This window comes from Fulmarus glacialis, unplaced genomic scaffold, assembly GCF_000690835.1.
Source record: "Fulmarus glacialis isolate BGI_N327 unplaced genomic scaffold, ASM69083v1 scaffold11548, whole genome shotgun sequence".
NCBI lineage: Eukaryota > Metazoa > Chordata > Aves > Procellariiformes > Procellariidae > Fulmarus > Fulmarus glacialis.
In genome coordinates, this window is record NW_009227692.1 from 68307 (window position 1) to 87931 (window position 19625).

Consider the following 19625-nt stretch of genomic DNA (forward strand, 5'->3'; position numbering starts at 1 on the left):
GACTGATGAGTTTGCTGGGTTTTGGCATGTTTACTTTTAAAATGTACTTTAACATCTTTGCAGAGAAGGTGTACTCGTGTGCTTAAAATTTATTGGACATCTAGGAGTAGAAGTTGCTGTAGAGGGAAGCAAAAATATTTTTGAAGTATAACACAGAGAATGCGATTACATGTTTCATATGACGCACGCTCTCTTAGTAACCTGCTTTTGTTTTTGATATCACAACCAGATGGAAAAGTAGGACATTGCAAGAACTGCTTGTAATAGCAGTGGGTAAATTAGGAAGGGGGATTTTAATGCATGAGTTTTGATTTGCATAGCAGCCTGCAAAGCAGGAACTCAATCCTGATTAGACTCCACTTGTTTTTTTAGAAGGTCAGTTTAACACTTACAGTCTTTCCATTTGTTACTTCAAATTATGCTGTTATGAAACAAGAAAAAAAGATGTTTATAGACTTACAGATGGATTACAAAACTGGATTTATAAACCCAGTGTTGAATTTCTTTGTTTTTGGATCTGTGTGTCGTGTTAACTCCCTAGAACAGACTCAGAAAGTACTTTAAATATTTTTACAAAACATACTCAGAAGAGATAATGTTACATTTAATAATGTTATATATAATAATAATGTTACATATTTATAAATTAAATACCACTGTCTTGGAAGATTATATTACACAGTACTAATCATTAATCTTTATGATAAAATGTTCTAGGACAGTATCCTCTCATTAGATTTGATGGGAGTCAGTTTTCCATCTGAGAGAAAAAGGTTGCACAGGGCTATTTATATTTTCTGACAACCTGCACACTAATGGTAAATTTTCTTAATAAATGTTATCAAACTTCAAAGCTGTGAAACTAGTGTGTTGATAAATGGTGACAATTAAAACATCTTCATTAGCTAGTCACGTTGAGCCAGAATAAATAATAGGAATTTTATTCTCAGTACTTCCAGCCTTAAGCAGCTCATTGTCTGACCTTTCTTTCAGATCATAATTTGTGTTGAGTACTGATTAATGTAAAACCACTCTTATCTCCCAAGAAATATTTGATTTCACAAGATGACTGTTCCAGTGGCAATTTAAAGAGCCTTAAGGCAATCTGTGTCATTTTGCAGTTCTTGTAACTCCTGTGCACTGCACAAGCACCATCTCCACTGAACACTTAAGAAAACTTCAAACTGAAAGTAAAACATCCTCAGCTGCAATGATTACTCTAAATGAGAGCAAACAACTGAGGATCCCAGTCTCTCCAGTGATCCCAGTGATCTGTTCCAGATTTTGGGGTGCAGGCAGCTTTTGGCAGGGTTTCAGCTACATGCAGTCACAGACCCATTGCAGAGGGAAAGGAATAGATTTGTACCCGGGATTTGGTGAAAAAGGGGATGGCCGGCAAGAGGGAGAAACTGGTACTGACCAAGCAATGAGGTGAAGAGCTGGGGGAAGGTAGGATTTGACCCTAGTTTCCTCCGGGACAGTTTACCGAGAGCAAGTAAGGAACTCAAAGGAAGTCATAAAATGTCTCTACGTGGCAAGGATTAGGAACGAATTTGGGAAAGGATTCAGTCTGGCGATGGTCAGCCCAAGGGAGGATTTGGCAAGCAGCTGGAGAGAACTTGGCAGGGCCGGGTGAAAGGGACAGCGAGGTGACAGACTGGGATTAGTGTCTGGAGAAAATAAGGCTGGATAAGAAGCCAGAGAAGGGGAAGAGAAAAGGAAATTTGTCACTTCTAGAGCTGAAACGCAGCGCATTACGGTCTGCTCCTGCTTTTGTCCCATGAGATCACCCGGCAGAGCAGTAAGTGTCCAGAGCCAGTGTAACACCCATGACAGAAGTACTATTTTTCATTTGCCTTCTGTTTTAAACTAGAGAATTGGAAAGAAATATTATGTCAAAATTAAGTATCTTAGGTTGCAAAGCCAAGCCCTTAAACATTAGGAAATTAAGGTTGTGTGTCTGGTCCTTATGCGAATGTATCAGATGGAAGTCTTTAATTATTTAATTGTGCCTACATGACATTTTCCCGACAGAACTTGCTACTTATTTGTGAAATGGATATATCTCCTTTGGGGATTAAGTCGCTATTTTGTGGTAATGAATGTTTTGTCTTTCAGACAACTAGCCTTAGTTGTCCCATTCTTCAGGGATTAATTTTGCTCTGCTTTATTTCAGCATCAGCAAAATATAAATAATAATGACCTGTCACATCTTGAGTGTTCTGAAAATAAATGTATTAGTGTGTGTCTGATAGCCACAACAGAAAGATCTTAGAAAAATTACCAATTCTGTTTTAATAAGACTTCTGATTAATGTGTGGTAAATAAAACATAGGCTTATGCCTTGAACAAAGAGAATAAAACTAAAAATACCAAATAGCTACTCATTAAGGGGTTTCCAATCTGTGAACTGAAGGAGGAAGGGACCCACTGGAAAAATAATAAGCGTGTGATTATGGAGTTTAAAAAACTGCATTATACAAGGGCAACTTTAATTCTGGCATTTACTGCTGTTTGGTTTCTTGACATAATTTTAGGGGTAATTTATGAATTAGCTATGTAAATCTTACCCTAGGAATTATCAGGCTTTAATTTTACTGATTTGAGACATCCTTTATTGGTACTGATATTATTTTATAAATAGCAAATTGCTGCATTAGTGTTTTCCAGAGAAAAGATATTGAGTAGAAACATCAAATCTGTTGTTCTGAATGTCTCAGAATGGATTTTTTTTTTAAGAGGGGAAAAAGTAGAATAATGTTAGCTAGAAGCTTCTTAAATCTTGTGGGAGATTTCTAGAAAACCAGTGATGTCCTTCCAGTCGGGAAAGGGAGCCTTATTTCTAGAGTAAAGATGATTTCTCTGAGTAGGTACAAATCTGCAGTGAAATCTGTCAGATGTCTGTGACTTTAGGACATTAGCCTGTATAACTTATTAACGAAGTAGAAAAGTTATAATGTCCCTTATAACTTGCAGATATGTTCCTGCGACTTTTGGTTTTGTTGTGTGACAATGTTATTGTATTTCCTTAATTTAGCATAGGTTTATAAGATGTAGTGATATTTACTTCTGGTTGCTTTTCTGAGAGTTCTTTCTCTGAATCCATATACTGAGAGCTGGGGAAAACAGAGAAGTCAAAAGGATGGGTTAGGTTTAGTCTTCTAGAGAGGAATTAGTTATGAAAATGTTTCCAAAAGACAAGATTAATTCACAGTCTGAGCTCCCTAAAGGCATGCTGTGCCTTCCACTTGTAATGATGAGAAGATATTCATTGGAAGATGGATAAAAATATGTTCTCCAAAGACTGCATTTTATCTGCCAGTAGCAGGACACAGACAGAAACATCCATGAAATTAATTATAAAACTGTTTCTCAGAAATGTGTAAACATGACAGTGACAGTGATCTCTTTTACACCTCTTGGGTCCTGTGTTTTAACTGTGATTGAATTGAGCTGTCAGGTTACATATAGAGTGACAACTCTTTACTAGCTGCAGGTGGATGAATAATGCAAAGAAAATGTTTGCAATCATCTTTTACTATATAAAATAATATTTTTTCTTATTCTCTTAAAACCCCTTTTGAGTTACATGTATCTTTGTGTGGCAAGAGGTATCACATATATTTATGAATGTGTAGTTGTAAACTTGCTGTAAATTCACTTTATAGTAGTGAAATATTAGATAATTGACATACTGAAAAATTCATCTAATTCTCTGTCAGCTGCATGCCATGAGTCATTCTCTTCAGCTGTGGGTTATGCTCTTGCATTAGAGAGGAATAACATTAAAATATTGGTGGCCAAATTCTAGGAAAATACTTCTAGGAAAATTCTAGGATGAAACTGCAGTGCTGGAGTGTTTATGGATCAATTTATGATGCAACTCTGTAAACTTCTGAGCTTAAATTTATAAAGTTATCCTCCAAAACTCATATTTATGCAGAAAATTAGATCCCTGAAATCAGTGAAAGTTATGGATATTCAGTGTTTCTTGAAAACCAGGCCATTTAAGGTAGCTGTTTAAAATATGCAGATTAGTACCTCAATGTAGGGAATTGTTGAGAAGATCGACTGTGGCGAGCGCTGCCGTTCTACAGACATTAGTGGAGCTGTCTCATTGTTTTCATGCTACTGTCTTTGTAGTCTTGCCTATTATTTCCTTTTTATGTTTCTATTCCTAAATTATATCCTGAATGTTAATCTAGTTCAGATCAGCACATCAGAATTATCATTTCTAATCGAACTTGCTGGAAATCACTGACATTCCATTGCCCTTCCTGGACTTGTTCTCCACTTAATTTTTTGCTTATTGAAGGGAAGGGGGAAATGTCTAAAACAGTAGTTACAATAAAATACCTGTGAAACCTTTTTAAAAGCTACCACACTCTACTTGTCCATATCTGATGAGATTAAAAATTTGATGAGAATAGCCATGAGTGGAAAAAATTGTGATATAATTCCCAGTGATTACTAAAACTTCTTGTTTTCTAAATAAACAAAGAGACATAGTGCAATGCTAAAATAGATACATGTTGCATCTTCAAATCCATGTATTTTAAATCCTACTATTACCAATGTTCAAAATTACACTACAAATATTTCTAAAGTCTGTCAAAGGAATTTTTTTCACCGTTAAACACAGTAGAGTTTCTGTAACATTTTACAAACAAATGGAGAAAGTATTTTTTAATTTTATGTTTGAAGTTATACTTTGATATCTTTTGGTAACTGTATAAATTGTGGCACGATTGAGAAAAGTTTATGAAAATGTCCACTTGCTCTTGGGATCAGCTGTATCTTTTAAAGGTGAGTTGGTGCTTTTGCCAAGTGTTCTTAGAAATACACTGTGAATTTTCAAGTGATCTCATCCTCCAGATTCACACTGTGTCTTCTTGTTTCCTTATAGCTCTGTCAGCACTTTTCCCCTCCTTTCCCCATTCTGCTTAAAATGGCCTATTGGTCTGACGTATTGATCCCACTTGGTCCCTTGACTAATATTGATTTTATTCTCAATGGGACCATAGCCTGTCATCAAACTTACTTTTTCTTTCATATCAAGATGACGTTTGCTTGGCTTATTTGACACTAGAAGGCAACTGTGCTTGGTTATGATCAATACACTTGTATTCTCTGTTCCTTGTCATTCTCAGTAAGACTACATTAGCAAATGAACCGTAAAAATGCTTCAACTACCTGTCAAGCAGTAGGAAATCTTACTCCTGTTGTTAGGCAATGAGTAGGTACTCCATTGGGCTCTTTATTAGAAATATCATACTATTCCTGTGGTACAAGTCTGCTATGGCATAAAGTTAAAGTACAGCAGATTTCCGGCTAAAGGCATATCATGTTTCAGTTTTTGTTTACTTTGTCTTGTCTGAGTGGAGACACTTAGAATAGTTGATCCGAATTAACTGCAAAAATAATATTACTTAAACTATATTAAACATGTATGTGAATCCTCTTATTCAGAATTAAGGTGACCTTAATTCTATTTGTTAAGAATTTTCTCTTTCATTCTGAATAATGATAGCCATACAAAACGCTAATACAGTTTAACTAATCTCCTTCAAAGTCCCATTGTAATTAATTTGGATTAATTCTTCAGTATTCCTATTTAGATCAGTCTTTTTCAGTGGTACTCACATTATCATTAATAGTTCAGATACAGCCTCTTTCATGCTGGTGGATATTCGGTGGTATCAGAAGTAGTGAAAATTCAAAGAAGGTATCATCTGCAAGAAGAGTTTTCCATTGTCTTTGATGCATAATACAAAATATGCACTCAGTAACTAGTGTTGTGTCAAAGGTAAAAAGACTGTGTTACTTTTTAAGCCATAGTAGTATAAGACACCCTCAGTGTGCCTCTGTGCATATAGTGAAGGAACTGACCTCGTGTAATTTTTTTTTTTTTTTTTTTAATTGGGAGCTTCATAGGTAGCCACGTGATTGGTGTATGCTTGGGGGAACTGACACTGTGGCTGCCATCACCACTACCACTTAGGAAATTATATAAATAAATACAGGGAGAATTGAAAAACCTTTTTCCTTATTTTCTGGGTGAAACGTATGTAATTTAGTTTTTCAACCTGAGTAAATCTAGCAAAGAATAGTGAAAAATAAGAGGTGGGATAAAGGAATAAGAGGTAAAGTTTGAAGTTGGATACCACTTCTTGTTAAGACGAAAAAAAGACCAGAACAGTTTCTTCCACTTTTCTCATTCTAATCGAGTAAAGAATTCAAGCATAAATAAGAAGTTTGCACTTTAATGGAAAAAAAGTAAGTTGGTTTTTTTTCCCCCCAGCCAAGTACCTCAGGTTACTGTATATTTCTGAGTTAACATAGTTATGGAATATTATTTTTTCATACTGTTTAATCTGGCCTTCCTACATATGTGACAGATGACACTGCATTTTTCATTGAAAAAATATTGTTTGGATAAAGAAATACTATTCCTTTTCCTGTTTTTATTTCCTTCTGTCAAATTTAGACTGTATCTACATGACTGTAATTGTGATAGATGACTCTAATATAAATGGAGGTACATATGTTCTTCTATTACCAGACATGAAGATGGGATTACTGGAAACATTAATATCATACCTGAAGGTGTGAGTTCATTATTTTTAACCAGTTACATACAAAGAATATCCAAAGATGTTTCCCATCTGAAGCAATTTTAGAAGGAAATATACATCTTTAAAACATGTTCTTCATTTTTGTTTCAGAGTTGTCCCTTTATTGCTGTCATTATTTCAGAGTAAGGAGTGTTATTTTGGGTTTGATTATTCCTGTAACGGTTTTGTACATGGTGCAAAGCCTTACCTTTACCTGATGCATTAAGGAATACTGAACTGGATTTCTTAGCAGTGACTCACTTTTCTTGAAATTTGCGTGATTGAAACTTTGGATGAGCTTAAGGACAGGGAAGATGTTTTGGAACCAGAACTGTCTTACCTCTGTAGCAGAATGCCTTTCATATGTTTTAGCTTTCCTATAAACCACTCGCATGGGGTTACCTGCTTTTGCATTCTTTCTAAATAGCTGCTAATATGCTGTGTTGTGGGGAAGGTTAGCAAACACATGCTACTCTTTAAGCTGTAGCTGAGGTGTAGTAGTAGCATTTACTGGTTTGGTTACAGAGAAGGAGCAGAAGCGCTCAGGTACTATGGCTGGAATTATATTTCTGCATGAATGTGGGAGTTCTTGAAGCCACTGTCTTCCCACTCGTCAAAATTTCTTTTCCCGCGAGGTGAATACATGAGGAGGATTGCATCAACAGTCATCAACAAGAAGTTATTGCTTGTAAAATGTGGTGTTTCATCTTGTTAAGGAATAGAAAATCTTAAAAAGATCATGATTTTTTCTTAAGTATGTTGACATGCTATTATCTTTGATTTGAGAAACACGAGATATGGTGGGTTTCTAAGCTCCAGCTATTTTCCTTTTGTATAGTATTTGTTTCTGCCATCATCAGTCATTTTTCATTGCAAATGTTTGCTTAAAAAAAAAGCCAAAACCACATTTTAAAATTTAGGATTATATTTTAAAAGGTATTCATATCTTCCAGTATTAGCATCGTGAAAGGGGAGTAGTCAGTGGCCTTTTCTATATGTCACTGGTTTGTGTGTACAGTCACGGTAAACGTATAAATAAGATGAAGGTGTATGTGCTTGTGCAAGTTTCTCATTTGAAAAAAATTCCATCCGTGTTTATGAGATTCATGATTTTTTTTCGTAAGGGGCCAAAGTATCATGTTTATAATTTTTCTTTTAGTAAGGAGTAGACTGTATGATACTACTTGAAATTCTACACTGAAACCAAAACCACCATAAATTTTCACACACAAATCACCAAATCAAACAGTTTACAATCCTACAATGTTTTGATATCATTAAACTATTAGACGAATTTTCTTACATTTTTGCATAATGAGCAGATGTGAGAAACTAGTGTATTTGTCTTCATTGAAATCAGTGCCATTTCTACTTAGGCTTCTTAGAAGAAAATGACTTCATGAGTATTAACCATCAACTAATTAAGACATACTTAATTAAATGCAAATGCTACTTAGCAAAAGCAATCGAGAGAAAGGCATGTGGTTAGGGAATTAGCAACTGATTTAACACTTGGAGCTACCAGCTAGGCACCTAAGCAATAGAAATGAATGCAGAAACGTCACTTGATAAGAATAATACAAGGGAAAAATACACCATCTTTTCACATTGTGTTTGTTGAAAAACTTCAGAGCCAATGAAGTAGAATATATTGAGAATATAAATTGTAGGTTAATGTTCCTTTATGTTCAATAATTAGAGAAGTTAAACATTATTCAAAATGTTGAAAATTTATCAACCTACCTCATGCAGAGAGATTTCTTGACAACTGATCATTCAGGAACTAGAACAGAAAATAATTACATACAAGGTAACATAGCGTTGCTACTGTTTTCAAGGACACTGGCATTTTACTAACATTAATGCTTATGTTGACAGCCTTTATCTTTGGAGCAGATATGAATAAACACTGTCGAGGTGTTATGAAGTCTGCTGGGATTAATAAAACATTTTAAGTTTCCTAATGTCTATCAAAGTATGTGTTATATACAAGAATTGAACTGATTCAAGACCAAAAATTAGTCTGTCAGTCAGATACTGTTGCACATGCTGCTCTTTTTTCCTCCAAATACTCTTAAGATTGTTGGGCTAAACAACATGGTAAATGATGAATTGGATGTAAATGTTATTGTTTCCCCTTTCCATGGCTTATTTGATTAGGTTTTCAGAGATTAACTTCTAAATTCTCGCTACTGAAAAATCTGGGTCAGCCTTTCACAGTTGTATATGCGTTTTAATTAGAGACGTGCTATGAGAAAGACAGCTTTCCTCAGAGAGTTCCTCTTGTATAAGAAAAAAAAAACCACAACCGAACAACAAAACAAAAAGAACTGCCAAAAAAAAAATCAGTCACGATATGAGACTGAATTTCCAATTAGCAGTTCTGATAAAGTTGAAGTAAGATGTGGAGGTTTGAGGAAGACAGATAGCAAGTGCCTGATTATGCAAAAGGACAGAAGTTGAATGAAAATTTTATGGGCCTCCACTTTTTCCTATGCATAGTTCACAACATAGTTCTCTACCTCTTCTGATCACTGAAAAAAGAAAAATCCACACTACTGCTGCAGAACCGTGGTTTGGAAGGAAATGTTAATTGCTGTGACATTCATGCTAGGCAGGCAGGATTTTTCCTTTTGTGATGAACTTTGGGGACTGGTAATTGCTTAGTGATTTGAAAGAAATGCAATAGTGTTAGAAATTAAAATGATAATGTTAGTTTATCCTGGTGATTGTTTACTATCTGCTTATTAGCAGATATAATGTGTCCTAGCATCTGAAAAATGTATGGTTTTGTGATAATTTTAATAGCTTTTCTGTAATGTGAAGAATTGCCCATTTTACATTAGACTAATCAGCCAATATGTAGACAAGGTTATTACTAACGAAAGCCTAGTATAGAACTTCAAATTTGGATAAGTTTGCATGTTTTCTCTTATTTCAGTGGTTTTCTTGAAGCTTTTTTTGAATTTTCTTTAGAATAATAACAGTTAAACTCATTAATGCTTTTTCTATATTATTACAGTCTAGTTGTGATGTTCATGTAACTTTGAAGCAATTACATTTTAGACTGATATTTTCTTGCTTATTTTCTGCCCTGAGTTATAATGAAAACAGATATTTAGGCACTTCAGAATTGTAAGTCAATGAAAAAAAAAACCAAAACATTTTCCCCTCTTCTAGTCAAACTATCTTTGTATATCTACAGGAATAACACAAAAATTGTAAAATTGTAGCATGTACAAACTTTTTAGTGGAGAAGCATATGCTTTACTAACTTTGGGTACAGAGAATGGTTAAAGTTAGTTCCATATGAAAAACAGGACTGAGCACACATCACAGATCTTGTTTTACTGAGTTTTGAATATAGATAGATATATTTTGTTCTTGATGTCTACACAGCAGCTTTGGTTCCTCAGCCAGTCTGAGGAGGTCATTCAACAGACTCGAAAGCTGACAAGGGAGTCAGCGTAAGGACACATATAGGTCCTCATGTGGGAGGAATGCACATGGGAACCTGCATGGGAATTCAAGATAAAGAACAGTCTCGTTAGTCATTTCAGCCTTTACAACCCTGTTGATTATTTTTCTACACAGGGATGGAAGGAAACAGTAAATGGGAACCGGCACAGCTCACAGATTTTAACATTGTGTGAACTAACTGCATTCTTCTCCTGCAGCCTCCATGCTTAGAGGCATTATTGAAGGCAATTGAATAAGAACACCCACAAACACAGAGCACTTCAAAAACTGGGCTCTGGGGTGCCTTACCAAGTATTTCAGGTGCCCAGTGGTTTTCCAGTGGATGACACATTGTGTGCCTCCTTTTCAGCTTCACTGGCAAGACAAGAAAGCTGGTAAGGGAGGCATTGCCTATAACTGATGTAGTCACATACATACAACACAGTATATACCCTAATATGTATAACCAGTACATCCAGATCATGCAGTGCTTTGAACTGTCAGTCTTTTCCATCCTTTTGTATTTTTACATTGTAATTTTAAATATGCAGGTTTAAAAACTCTTGAATGATACGCTGTCGTTTCCTGCGGTATGTTGTACTTAAAAGCAGACTATCAGATGTGGCTACCAGGAGCCACAAAAAGAAGATATTGGCATAATTGAGCCTTTTTTTTTCTTAGAGTTGCAGATATACTAGTAAATTTGAACACATTTGACTAGGCAGTACAAAGTCTGAAGTCTGCAGTTTTAGCATTTAGGCTCAGTTACTGTCATTAATTCTTTTATGAACTTTAAAATATAACTGCATGATTTGTTTTACCACTCTGTGATATTCCTGTAGTTTACTGATTACACAGGCATTTAAAAAAAAAAGTTCAATATTAATGTTCAAAGCACTCTCTTGATTTTATCCCATTTATTGTGATTTTATTGTCAATTTTTTACTTAATTTATATCAGGTTATAGTTCAGCCTTTCAGGGACTATAGCTGGTTCCAGGTGCAGGACTGAGACCAAGTTCATTGCCTTACTGCGTAGGACCCCAGCAGCATTTTTATTTTATGTTGATTTTTTTTTTTTCCAGTTGTTCTCTATGCCTCATTGAATCTTGCAGTGATTTTACTGTTCATTTTAAGGCTTTAAAAAAATTTTGCCCTCTGTTAAGCACTTGCCTTTCCATTTACTACAGGTCAGAATTTGACAGCAATTTTTTACTGTGCACTGAAGCATGCATCGTATTAAAAGATGCACAATAAGCAGAGGGTTTCCTTGCCATGTCTTTCTAATGATACCAGCTCTGGGAATGCTTCCCATTGGAAAGATCTTAAAGCATTTTACAAGAAACTTAAATATCAGACACATTTTACAGATGAATAAATAAAAACACGAAGGAGTGACATGATTCAGCTACATTAAAAAGAGAACATAGATCTTCTGTGGTCTAGCCCAACCTTTAGTCTTCACACCAAGAAAGCCATGAGGACCTTTTAATCTAGTGACTCGCTTTGCTGATTTTCTAGCTGGATCCAGCATAACAGTTCAAGGAAGAGATGTGGATTTGAAAGGCTATCTCCTTGGTGGACTTTACTGATGATACAAGTCTGTAAAAATCCCAGCAAAGGTTTAAACAGTTTTTGACATTTTAAATCCTTGAAAAAGAAAACCTCTTTTGCCTCCTGCCATTTCTACATGCAGTTATTCCCTTTTGTGCAATTTGGATAATTTAGCCCAAAATGTGCATCTGTTGCATGAGAGAGAAATATCATTCGACTACTGTTTCTGAATATGGATTATTGCTAGATTCCAGATTTTAATGAACAAATCAACAGATAAGTGGTGAAGAGCTTTCTTGACAGGAATGTCATACTCTGTTTTCATCTTTCTGGTTTTTACTTTTTGTCATTCTGTTGCTTGGAGTATAAATAATTCAGGGCAGGGACCTTTGACTTGTGTTTTTGGAGTTCTGTCTTTGACTCTTGTGCAACATAAATGTATACCTATAAAGTTCAAATAAAATATTAGACTACACATGACAAACTTTTTCAGATGGTACTTCTTCTAAGTAGCTTTTGTCTTTACATTGGCATTGTTCCCAGCGTATGGTTCAGTGGTTCCTGGCAGTTGGCTATACTATGCACTTTAAAGAGGAAGACAACAAAGGTCAAATTGTTCATAAAATCATTAGTGAAATGTCAGAAACAATTTAGTCTAAAATATCTCCCTGAAGATAAGAAGTACCCACTATAAAACATTCCTTCCAACTGTATATCTATGCTGTTGAATTCATCATATAAGAATTGGACAGCTGACAAAACCTAAATGCTAATATGGAAGATACATATTTCGAGAATATTTTCTCTGTAAAAGCAAAGGATAAAAGAGGGCTTTGATTTTGGGAGAGAGTGAAGCCTTTTTTTTGTTTGAAATACAAACTCAGACTGAAACTAATTTAACACAATTTCTCATTGTGACCCCAAATTTGGCTTGAGTTTCAAGTTAACACCGCCTTAGTTGGCAGGCGATAAATAAACTCGATATAGTATTGTATGTTTACACTATGACATACTTTATTGTAATAGTAGTATTTCCTGCAAGGTGTGAAAGTGTCACAGCGGTTTACCTCATGGAGTCTTACCTGGCAATGGAACAATATGAGAGTAAGGTTCACCCCTTTTCTAGCTTTTTTTTCTATTCTTTGGAGAAGAAGTTTGCAGTCTGCTCCTCCGTCTTGTCCTTCAACCCGAACATGTGCAGTTCTGATGAAGCAGTGTCGTGGTTTAACCTGGCAGGCAGCCAAATACCATGCAGCCGCTCATTCACTCCCCCCCCCCCCCCCCCCCCCCCCCCCCCCCCCCCCGCGCGGGGGGCGTGAGAATCGGAAGGGTAAGAGTGAGAAAAATTCGTGGGTTGAGATAAAGACAGTTTAATAGAACAGAAAAGGGAAAATAATAATGATAATGATAAATATACAAAATAAGTGATGCACAATGCAATTGCTCACCGCCCGCGCTGACCAATAACCAGGTAGTGATCGGTACTTCCTGGATCACGCCTACCATTCATATACTGAGCATGACGTCACATGGTATGGAATACCCCATTAGCCAGCTGAGCTGGCTGTCCTGATTATGTTCCCTCCCATCTTGTGTACCTAGCTCAGTCAGTAGACATGGGAGCTGTCCTTGGACTAGGAGGGCACTGAGCAACAACTGAAAACATCAGTGTGTTATCAACATTCTCCTCATACTAAATCCAAAACACAGCGCTAGGAAGAAATTTAACCCTATCCCAGCCGAAACCAGGACAAGCAGGCAGGAATCCCTCCTGCATTGGTGTCAGGATGTGATGACCTGTGATACGAGAGAAGAAGCAATTGATGCAAAGATTGAGTCCAGTGAGGGAAGCAGAACTTGATGTGGGAGATCTATGAAGCCTTTGGCAGGGCTCAAATTTATATTTTTAATATGGGAAAATACAGCTATTGAGACTGACTTGTTCTCAAAGATCTTTATAATTCAGATGATTATGACTACTTTAGGCTATTTTAAAAGCATGAGCTGCAGGACTTCCCCTGGTTTGCAGAGCCAAGGAAGATTGATGTTTACAGTTCTGTTGTGCCTAAAATTTCTGTATGAATAAAATATATGACACTGGTTAAAGGGATATAATATTAGATGGATGGCCCTCATCTTTTCCTCTTTTTATAAAGAATTTGGCCATTAATAATTCTGGGACTCATGATATGTCACTAGTACAAAGAACTTCCTATTTTCAGGAACTCTGTTTATCAGGGGTTCTTATTTGAGAGGTTTTAAGACTGTAAACCTTGAATGACAAAAATGTAGTTTCTCTTTAGATTAGTGTTTGATTAATTTTATTATCATTCTATCAAGAAATAAAAGCCTAATTTGAGGCTTGGGTAAAACAGCATTTATAGATCTTCGGCTTCATTTACAGCTTTCACAGTGCTCACTGAATTAGCTTTTCAGAATCCAGGTGGTGGTTATTAACACTGGCTGATGTCTTTATCATTAAATTATAAAGTATTTAATGGCTATTTCTAACAAACGTTTCGTTGTATCAAAGACTTATGTTAATTGTAAATCTTGATGAGACACTATTTTGTTGATATTAGCTATTAAAACAAAAGGGTTGACATCATGGATCTAGCAAGCGCAATGCTATAGACACTCCTCTTCAGTCCCATTGAGATCGCATGTGCTTCAATAACGTTTCAGTAGATGAATCATAATTAAACAGAAGGTTTTATGCCCCAGTACAGAAAGGATCATATAACACAAAAGACATTCAGAGGCTTTTCAGAGAACTGTAAAAAAAAAAAAAATCATGTTTACAAATGACACTGGCTCTTTCCATGCCTTGATTGTATATCATTAACAGGGCCTCAGAAATCCAGTACACTCTTAGATGTAACTTTTTCACAGTTCCTTGTGACTGGCATTACATATTGGACTACTGCTCAGTTCCTGGTGCTTTTAGTTGCAAGCTCTTTCTATAATTGGTTTGTATGATAAAAAGGCTTGTCGTGCTTTAACCCCAGCTGGCAACTCAGCCCCACGCAGCTGCTCGCTCACTCCCCCCTGCTGGGATGGGGGAAAGAATTGGAAAAGTGAGAAAATTCGTGGGTTGAGATAAAGACAGTTTAACAGGTAAAGCAAAAGCCGCGCACGCAAGCAAAGCAAAACAAGGAATTCATTCCCTACTTCCCATTGGCAGGCAGGTGTTCAGCCATCTCCAGGAAAGCAGGGCTCCACCATGCGTAACAGTTTGGGAAGACAAACGCCATCCCTCCAAAGGTCTCCCCCTTCCTTTTTCTTCCCCCAGCTTTATATGCTGAGCATGACGTCATATGGTATGGGATATCCCTTTGGTCAGTTGGGGTCAGCTGTCCCAGCTGTGTCCCCTCCCAACTTCTTGTGCACCCCCAGCCTGCTCGCTGGTGGGGTGGGGTGAGGAGCAGAAAAGGCCTTGACTCTGTGTAAGCCCTGCTCAGTGGTAACAAAAACATCTCTGTGTTATCAACACTGTTTCCAGCACAAATCCAAAACACAGCCCCATACTAGCTACTATGAAGAAAATTAACTCTATCCCAGCCAAAACCAGCACAAGGCTATAACTCTAAAACAGTGACTCCAAACCTCTCCCTCCTTCATTCATTTTTTCCACCATCTGCTCCAAAATGAAGATTTATCCTGAGGCTTTTGTCACTGTCAATGAGACTTATTGACCTCTGAATATGCGGTCATTTGTTCATTCCTCATTTAATGGATTTTAACTGATTTGATCAGGAAATCATATGTCGCCTTACAAAACTAACCACTTTGTGATTAGGGTCCTGTTCAGACAAATCTCTGACACCGTGCTCCTATGATTTCCTTACTGAAAACAAAAGCAGCCCTGCTACTTAAACACTAGCTACTATTTCATTAAACAATTTATACCAGCCTGGATCTTTTAATTGTAATGAAATGTGTACATTGATGTGACAGAATACAAATGCATAGATCTTTTTATACTTCCATGACACAAAGACTGATGTGTTGCTGGCTTGGCTAACAAATGAAGATCTTTCTAACCAAACAAGACACTCTGACTGCAGCTTACTGCCACACTCTTCATATTTTGATGCATAGCTGCAATTCAAAGGGTGAATTGTGGGTTGTAAAACTGGCTGAGCTGGAAGTTAGGATACTTTTCCCCTTCTCCCCCAAACATGGATGAAGACTAGGTGATTAATGTACATGAATTTCCATGTATACAGTTTTCATAGTGTATTATATACTGTTATTCACATTAGGATTTTCTGTAGAATCAAACATGTATTAACAAAATGAAAGACTAAAGGCCACCCAGGCTGGCCTATTCACTTCAGATTGAACTAGGTTTAAGCATGTTCTTCTAGAATCAAGGCAGAGGAGACAAGTCATTTTAATAAAAAAATCTATTTACCTTGTTTATATAGAAGAACAGAATCTAATTTCTTTGTGTGCCCATCTGGACTAGATTGCTCATTTTAAGTTAATTTAACAAATGATAGACTGCTACTGGCCTTTTCTTTCCCAGGAGACGAGGTTGACAGACAGCTGTGCAGAGATGCTATCTACCCAATCCCGGTTGTCTGTGAAGCTCCATGCCCAAAGGACTGTGTGCTCAGCATGTGGTCCGCATGGTCCTCCTGCTCGCACACCTGCTCCGGCAAAACCACAGAAGGGAAGCAGATGCGTGCCCGCTCCATTCTGGCGTATGCAGGTGAAGGTAAGGTCGCGTACTCTTGCAGACTCTTGTTTGATTGTGAATTCTCAACTGTCTTTGCAATGACAAAGTAATTTCTTGATCAACAGAAACAAATTATTAGATGGAGTTGTGGTTTTTTAAATATAGAAAAATATTTAAATGCTTATCCTACATCTACTCATGGTACCTAAAGCTGTTTTAAAAAAGAGATTTTATTTTGCTTATTTCAGTTAATGTTGCTTTTTTTATTATTCCGCATAATGTTACTGTTTTGATTTTGAATATATGATTTTCCTGCTTTCTGTTAAAATTGAACAAGGCAAACGATTTATCCTGCGCAGATCTCTCTGAAAGATATTTATAAAGGATTGTTAGCAACCCTAGCTATAATTTAGGTCCAGTTTGGAAGGATGTAAGTATGAATGCTGAAAAGATGAGAGTGTTAATGGGTTCAAATCCTAACAAATGGCTTCTGCAGTTTATTAGCTCAAATTGGTAACTAATGTTACCCCATTGACATTTTTATTCATAGTAAGACTTTGGTTTTACCCTGCAAATCCTCACTCATGTGAATGGTTTCCATTCATGCAAATGGTCCTTGTGCAGCATCTGCAGCAAATGCAAAGACAAGACATAGCTGGAATATAAAGGAAAAGAAGAAAAAGGTTTCGGATATAGGTTTATGTCTACTCTTTGATGATTTTCTATGCTTCCTATAAATGGTTTTGTTTAGTTTTGTTCTTATGTATTTTGGGGGGTAATAGAGCAAATGTATTCTATATGTAACATGGTTCTAAAATGTCCACGTCAGGTATGCTGCGGTCCAACTGGTAAAATGCCTTGTGCAACACTGGCAGCAAGGAGACATAGTCACCAAAGAGTTCTTGGAAAACATTTATTCATGTGTATTACTGACAGTTAAATGCCTTCAACATGAACGAACACGTGCATGTTTTAATTCTTCTTTAAAACTGTTAAGCATCTTATTACTTCAGAGTTAAGATGAAATTTAGCTGAAACGTGAAATCCGTAAAGTATGGAAGTAGTGAAACAGAATACCCATTCCGAGAAATGGAGAAAGAAAGGGACAGGCTTCATCATATACCAAAACACTTCTCTGTTTGCAAACGCAGTTAATTTAATTGCTAGAAGTATACTGTGTATTTCACATAATTCGGGTAACTGTAAAAAAAAAAATCTAGCAGAGCAGGCACTTTCAACCTTTTCCCTGAAAGGGACCTTTGCTACAAGTGTAAGAGGCAACTGTACTTATTTTAGTAGGTGATTCAAATAATAAATTACTTAGATGGATCTATGTAATAAAGTAGAAATGCTCTTAAAATTAGAAACAAAATTGGTTTTATGTTGTCCCTTTTTCTCATAGTGTGTCAAACGGACTCATTCTGTGCGAAACACAGAGCTGTGTTTTCAGATGATAATTCAAATAAACATATACTCATGCTCAGTGCTTTTCCATGTAGGTCAAGATAATAGATTTTCCATATGCTTGTGCAGTTTTATTGGAGACAGAAGTTTAACATCCTGACAAGCATGCCACAGAAGTGAAAACCTAAATTACTCCAGAAAATGATTCCGCTTTGTTACGCTTCTTTTTAAAAAGTACCCATTTTGTTCTGACTTTGGTACTTAACACATCTTAGGATAATTTACAAGGCTACAGATGCAGCAAAGCAGTTAAGCATAGGCTGGATTTTAGGTGTATGAATTTTATTTATGTCTGTTGCGCAATGATCAGAACCAGCACTGAGTGGTCACAAAGATTGACAAGTCTCAAACCACACAGGTTGTAGTGAAGAGATCCCTAAACTACTGCTGAGAAAGCCAACTCATTACCTAGATGTTGTAGTGCTTCAGCTTTGCTCGAACCCTGGGCTCTTTACCACTATTCCAAGATGAGGTTATCCTGTGCTTTTTTTAAGGATGCAAGCTGGTATATCTACCTAGCTTATAGCAATTCACTCACATCTTGGTCAGATATCTTCAACATCGTGCTCCTCTGCACTCTGTACGTACTGCAGAGAATAAAAACACATAAATAAATAAAAGAACCTTCCAAAGCTTAGCATATCGTTACAAATCTAGCTGGAAGGTGCTTTTCACCTTTGCTTGTATTATATTCAAAAAGTATCTGTTTAGCTTTTTTTTTTTTTATGCTTCACTGAAATTAGAGTTATTGTCATCTTTCTCCTCAGCTGTCTCTTATGCCTTTTAGTCATTTGCTGCGTGACAAATAACTGAATGACTTTTCACCTCCAGAACTGCATGACAGAGATCAGCAGTGTTCCCAAAACATAAAACACTGATTGTGTAGTTGGTGCTGGGAGGTAATTTTATGTTCTGGAGGCACAGAACATAATCGTGTATCTGAAAGTCTGTATTCTGCTGATATAAAAAGAAAGCTTCAGGTGAACCTTTTTTGGGAAACATGCAGTTCTCAGTTCTATTCAGAGCTTATAAAAAATGCACACTACTGTTGATGAAAACTCTCTAATTGTCATGTATAACTAAAAATCCCAAGTCTCATAAATGTAAGACCAATAATTCCATTTACACATTAAAACTGACCTCTGAAAATAGCTATCCGTTCTGTTCAGGTGAACGGTCCAACAGGTGTTCCCTTTTAGATTTTTGGACTTTTCCTTGAACTGTTGGTATGAGAGACAGTCCAGGTTAGGTAAGCCATTTCATAGTAATTCATAATATAGCCATGATGTTTCAGAGTTTTTATTCAGAACACAATAGGACAAAGATATTGTACATAAATATATACAATTCCTATGATATCAGGTTTGGACATTAATTAATGAAAGAATGTGCAAGTCTGTTGCCAATCTATGAATAATGCTAAATTTGGCTTCTACGATGACATAAGGAGGCCAGGTTTACCACTGTGAGTCCTTGATCACACGCACGCTCCTGCTAGTCATGGAGAATTCAGTCTACAAGCCTGGCAAGACCAAAGCATTGCAAGCATTACATACAAAAGGAATACTGCAATCCTTCAAAGTATCTGAAGTGCTTAACTCTTGTTCATTGGGGTACTTAAACATGAATACCCCACTGAAATTTTTGAGGTTCTGTAGATACATATGAAATAGGTCCTTTTATCTGGATCTCAGATGGCTTCTTATCGATGTATTGCCTGTGATTGTTCAGTTTGTCTCCTCTTTCAAATAAAAAAAATACTATATTCTGTCATTTTGCTTGTTAAGGTTGGCAGATTACTGTGATAGAGCTATGTCATTTCACAATTAAGACCTTATTTTTCCTCTTACT

At 36.4% G+C, this 19625-nt stretch overlaps 1 protein-coding gene across 1 annotated transcript in view; it reads left to right on the top strand.

The window, feature by feature from the left end:
- Positions 1–19625, top strand: part of LOC104080747 (thrombospondin type-1 domain-containing protein 7A-like) — a 67749-nt gene that overhangs the window by 36280 nt on the left and 11844 nt on the right. The window contains exon 8 of the mRNA XM_009583248.1: positions 16158–16349. Coding sequence (XP_009581543.1) covers positions 16158–16349 — 192 coding nt within the window. The remainder of the gene's footprint in view (positions 1–16157; positions 16350–19625) is intronic.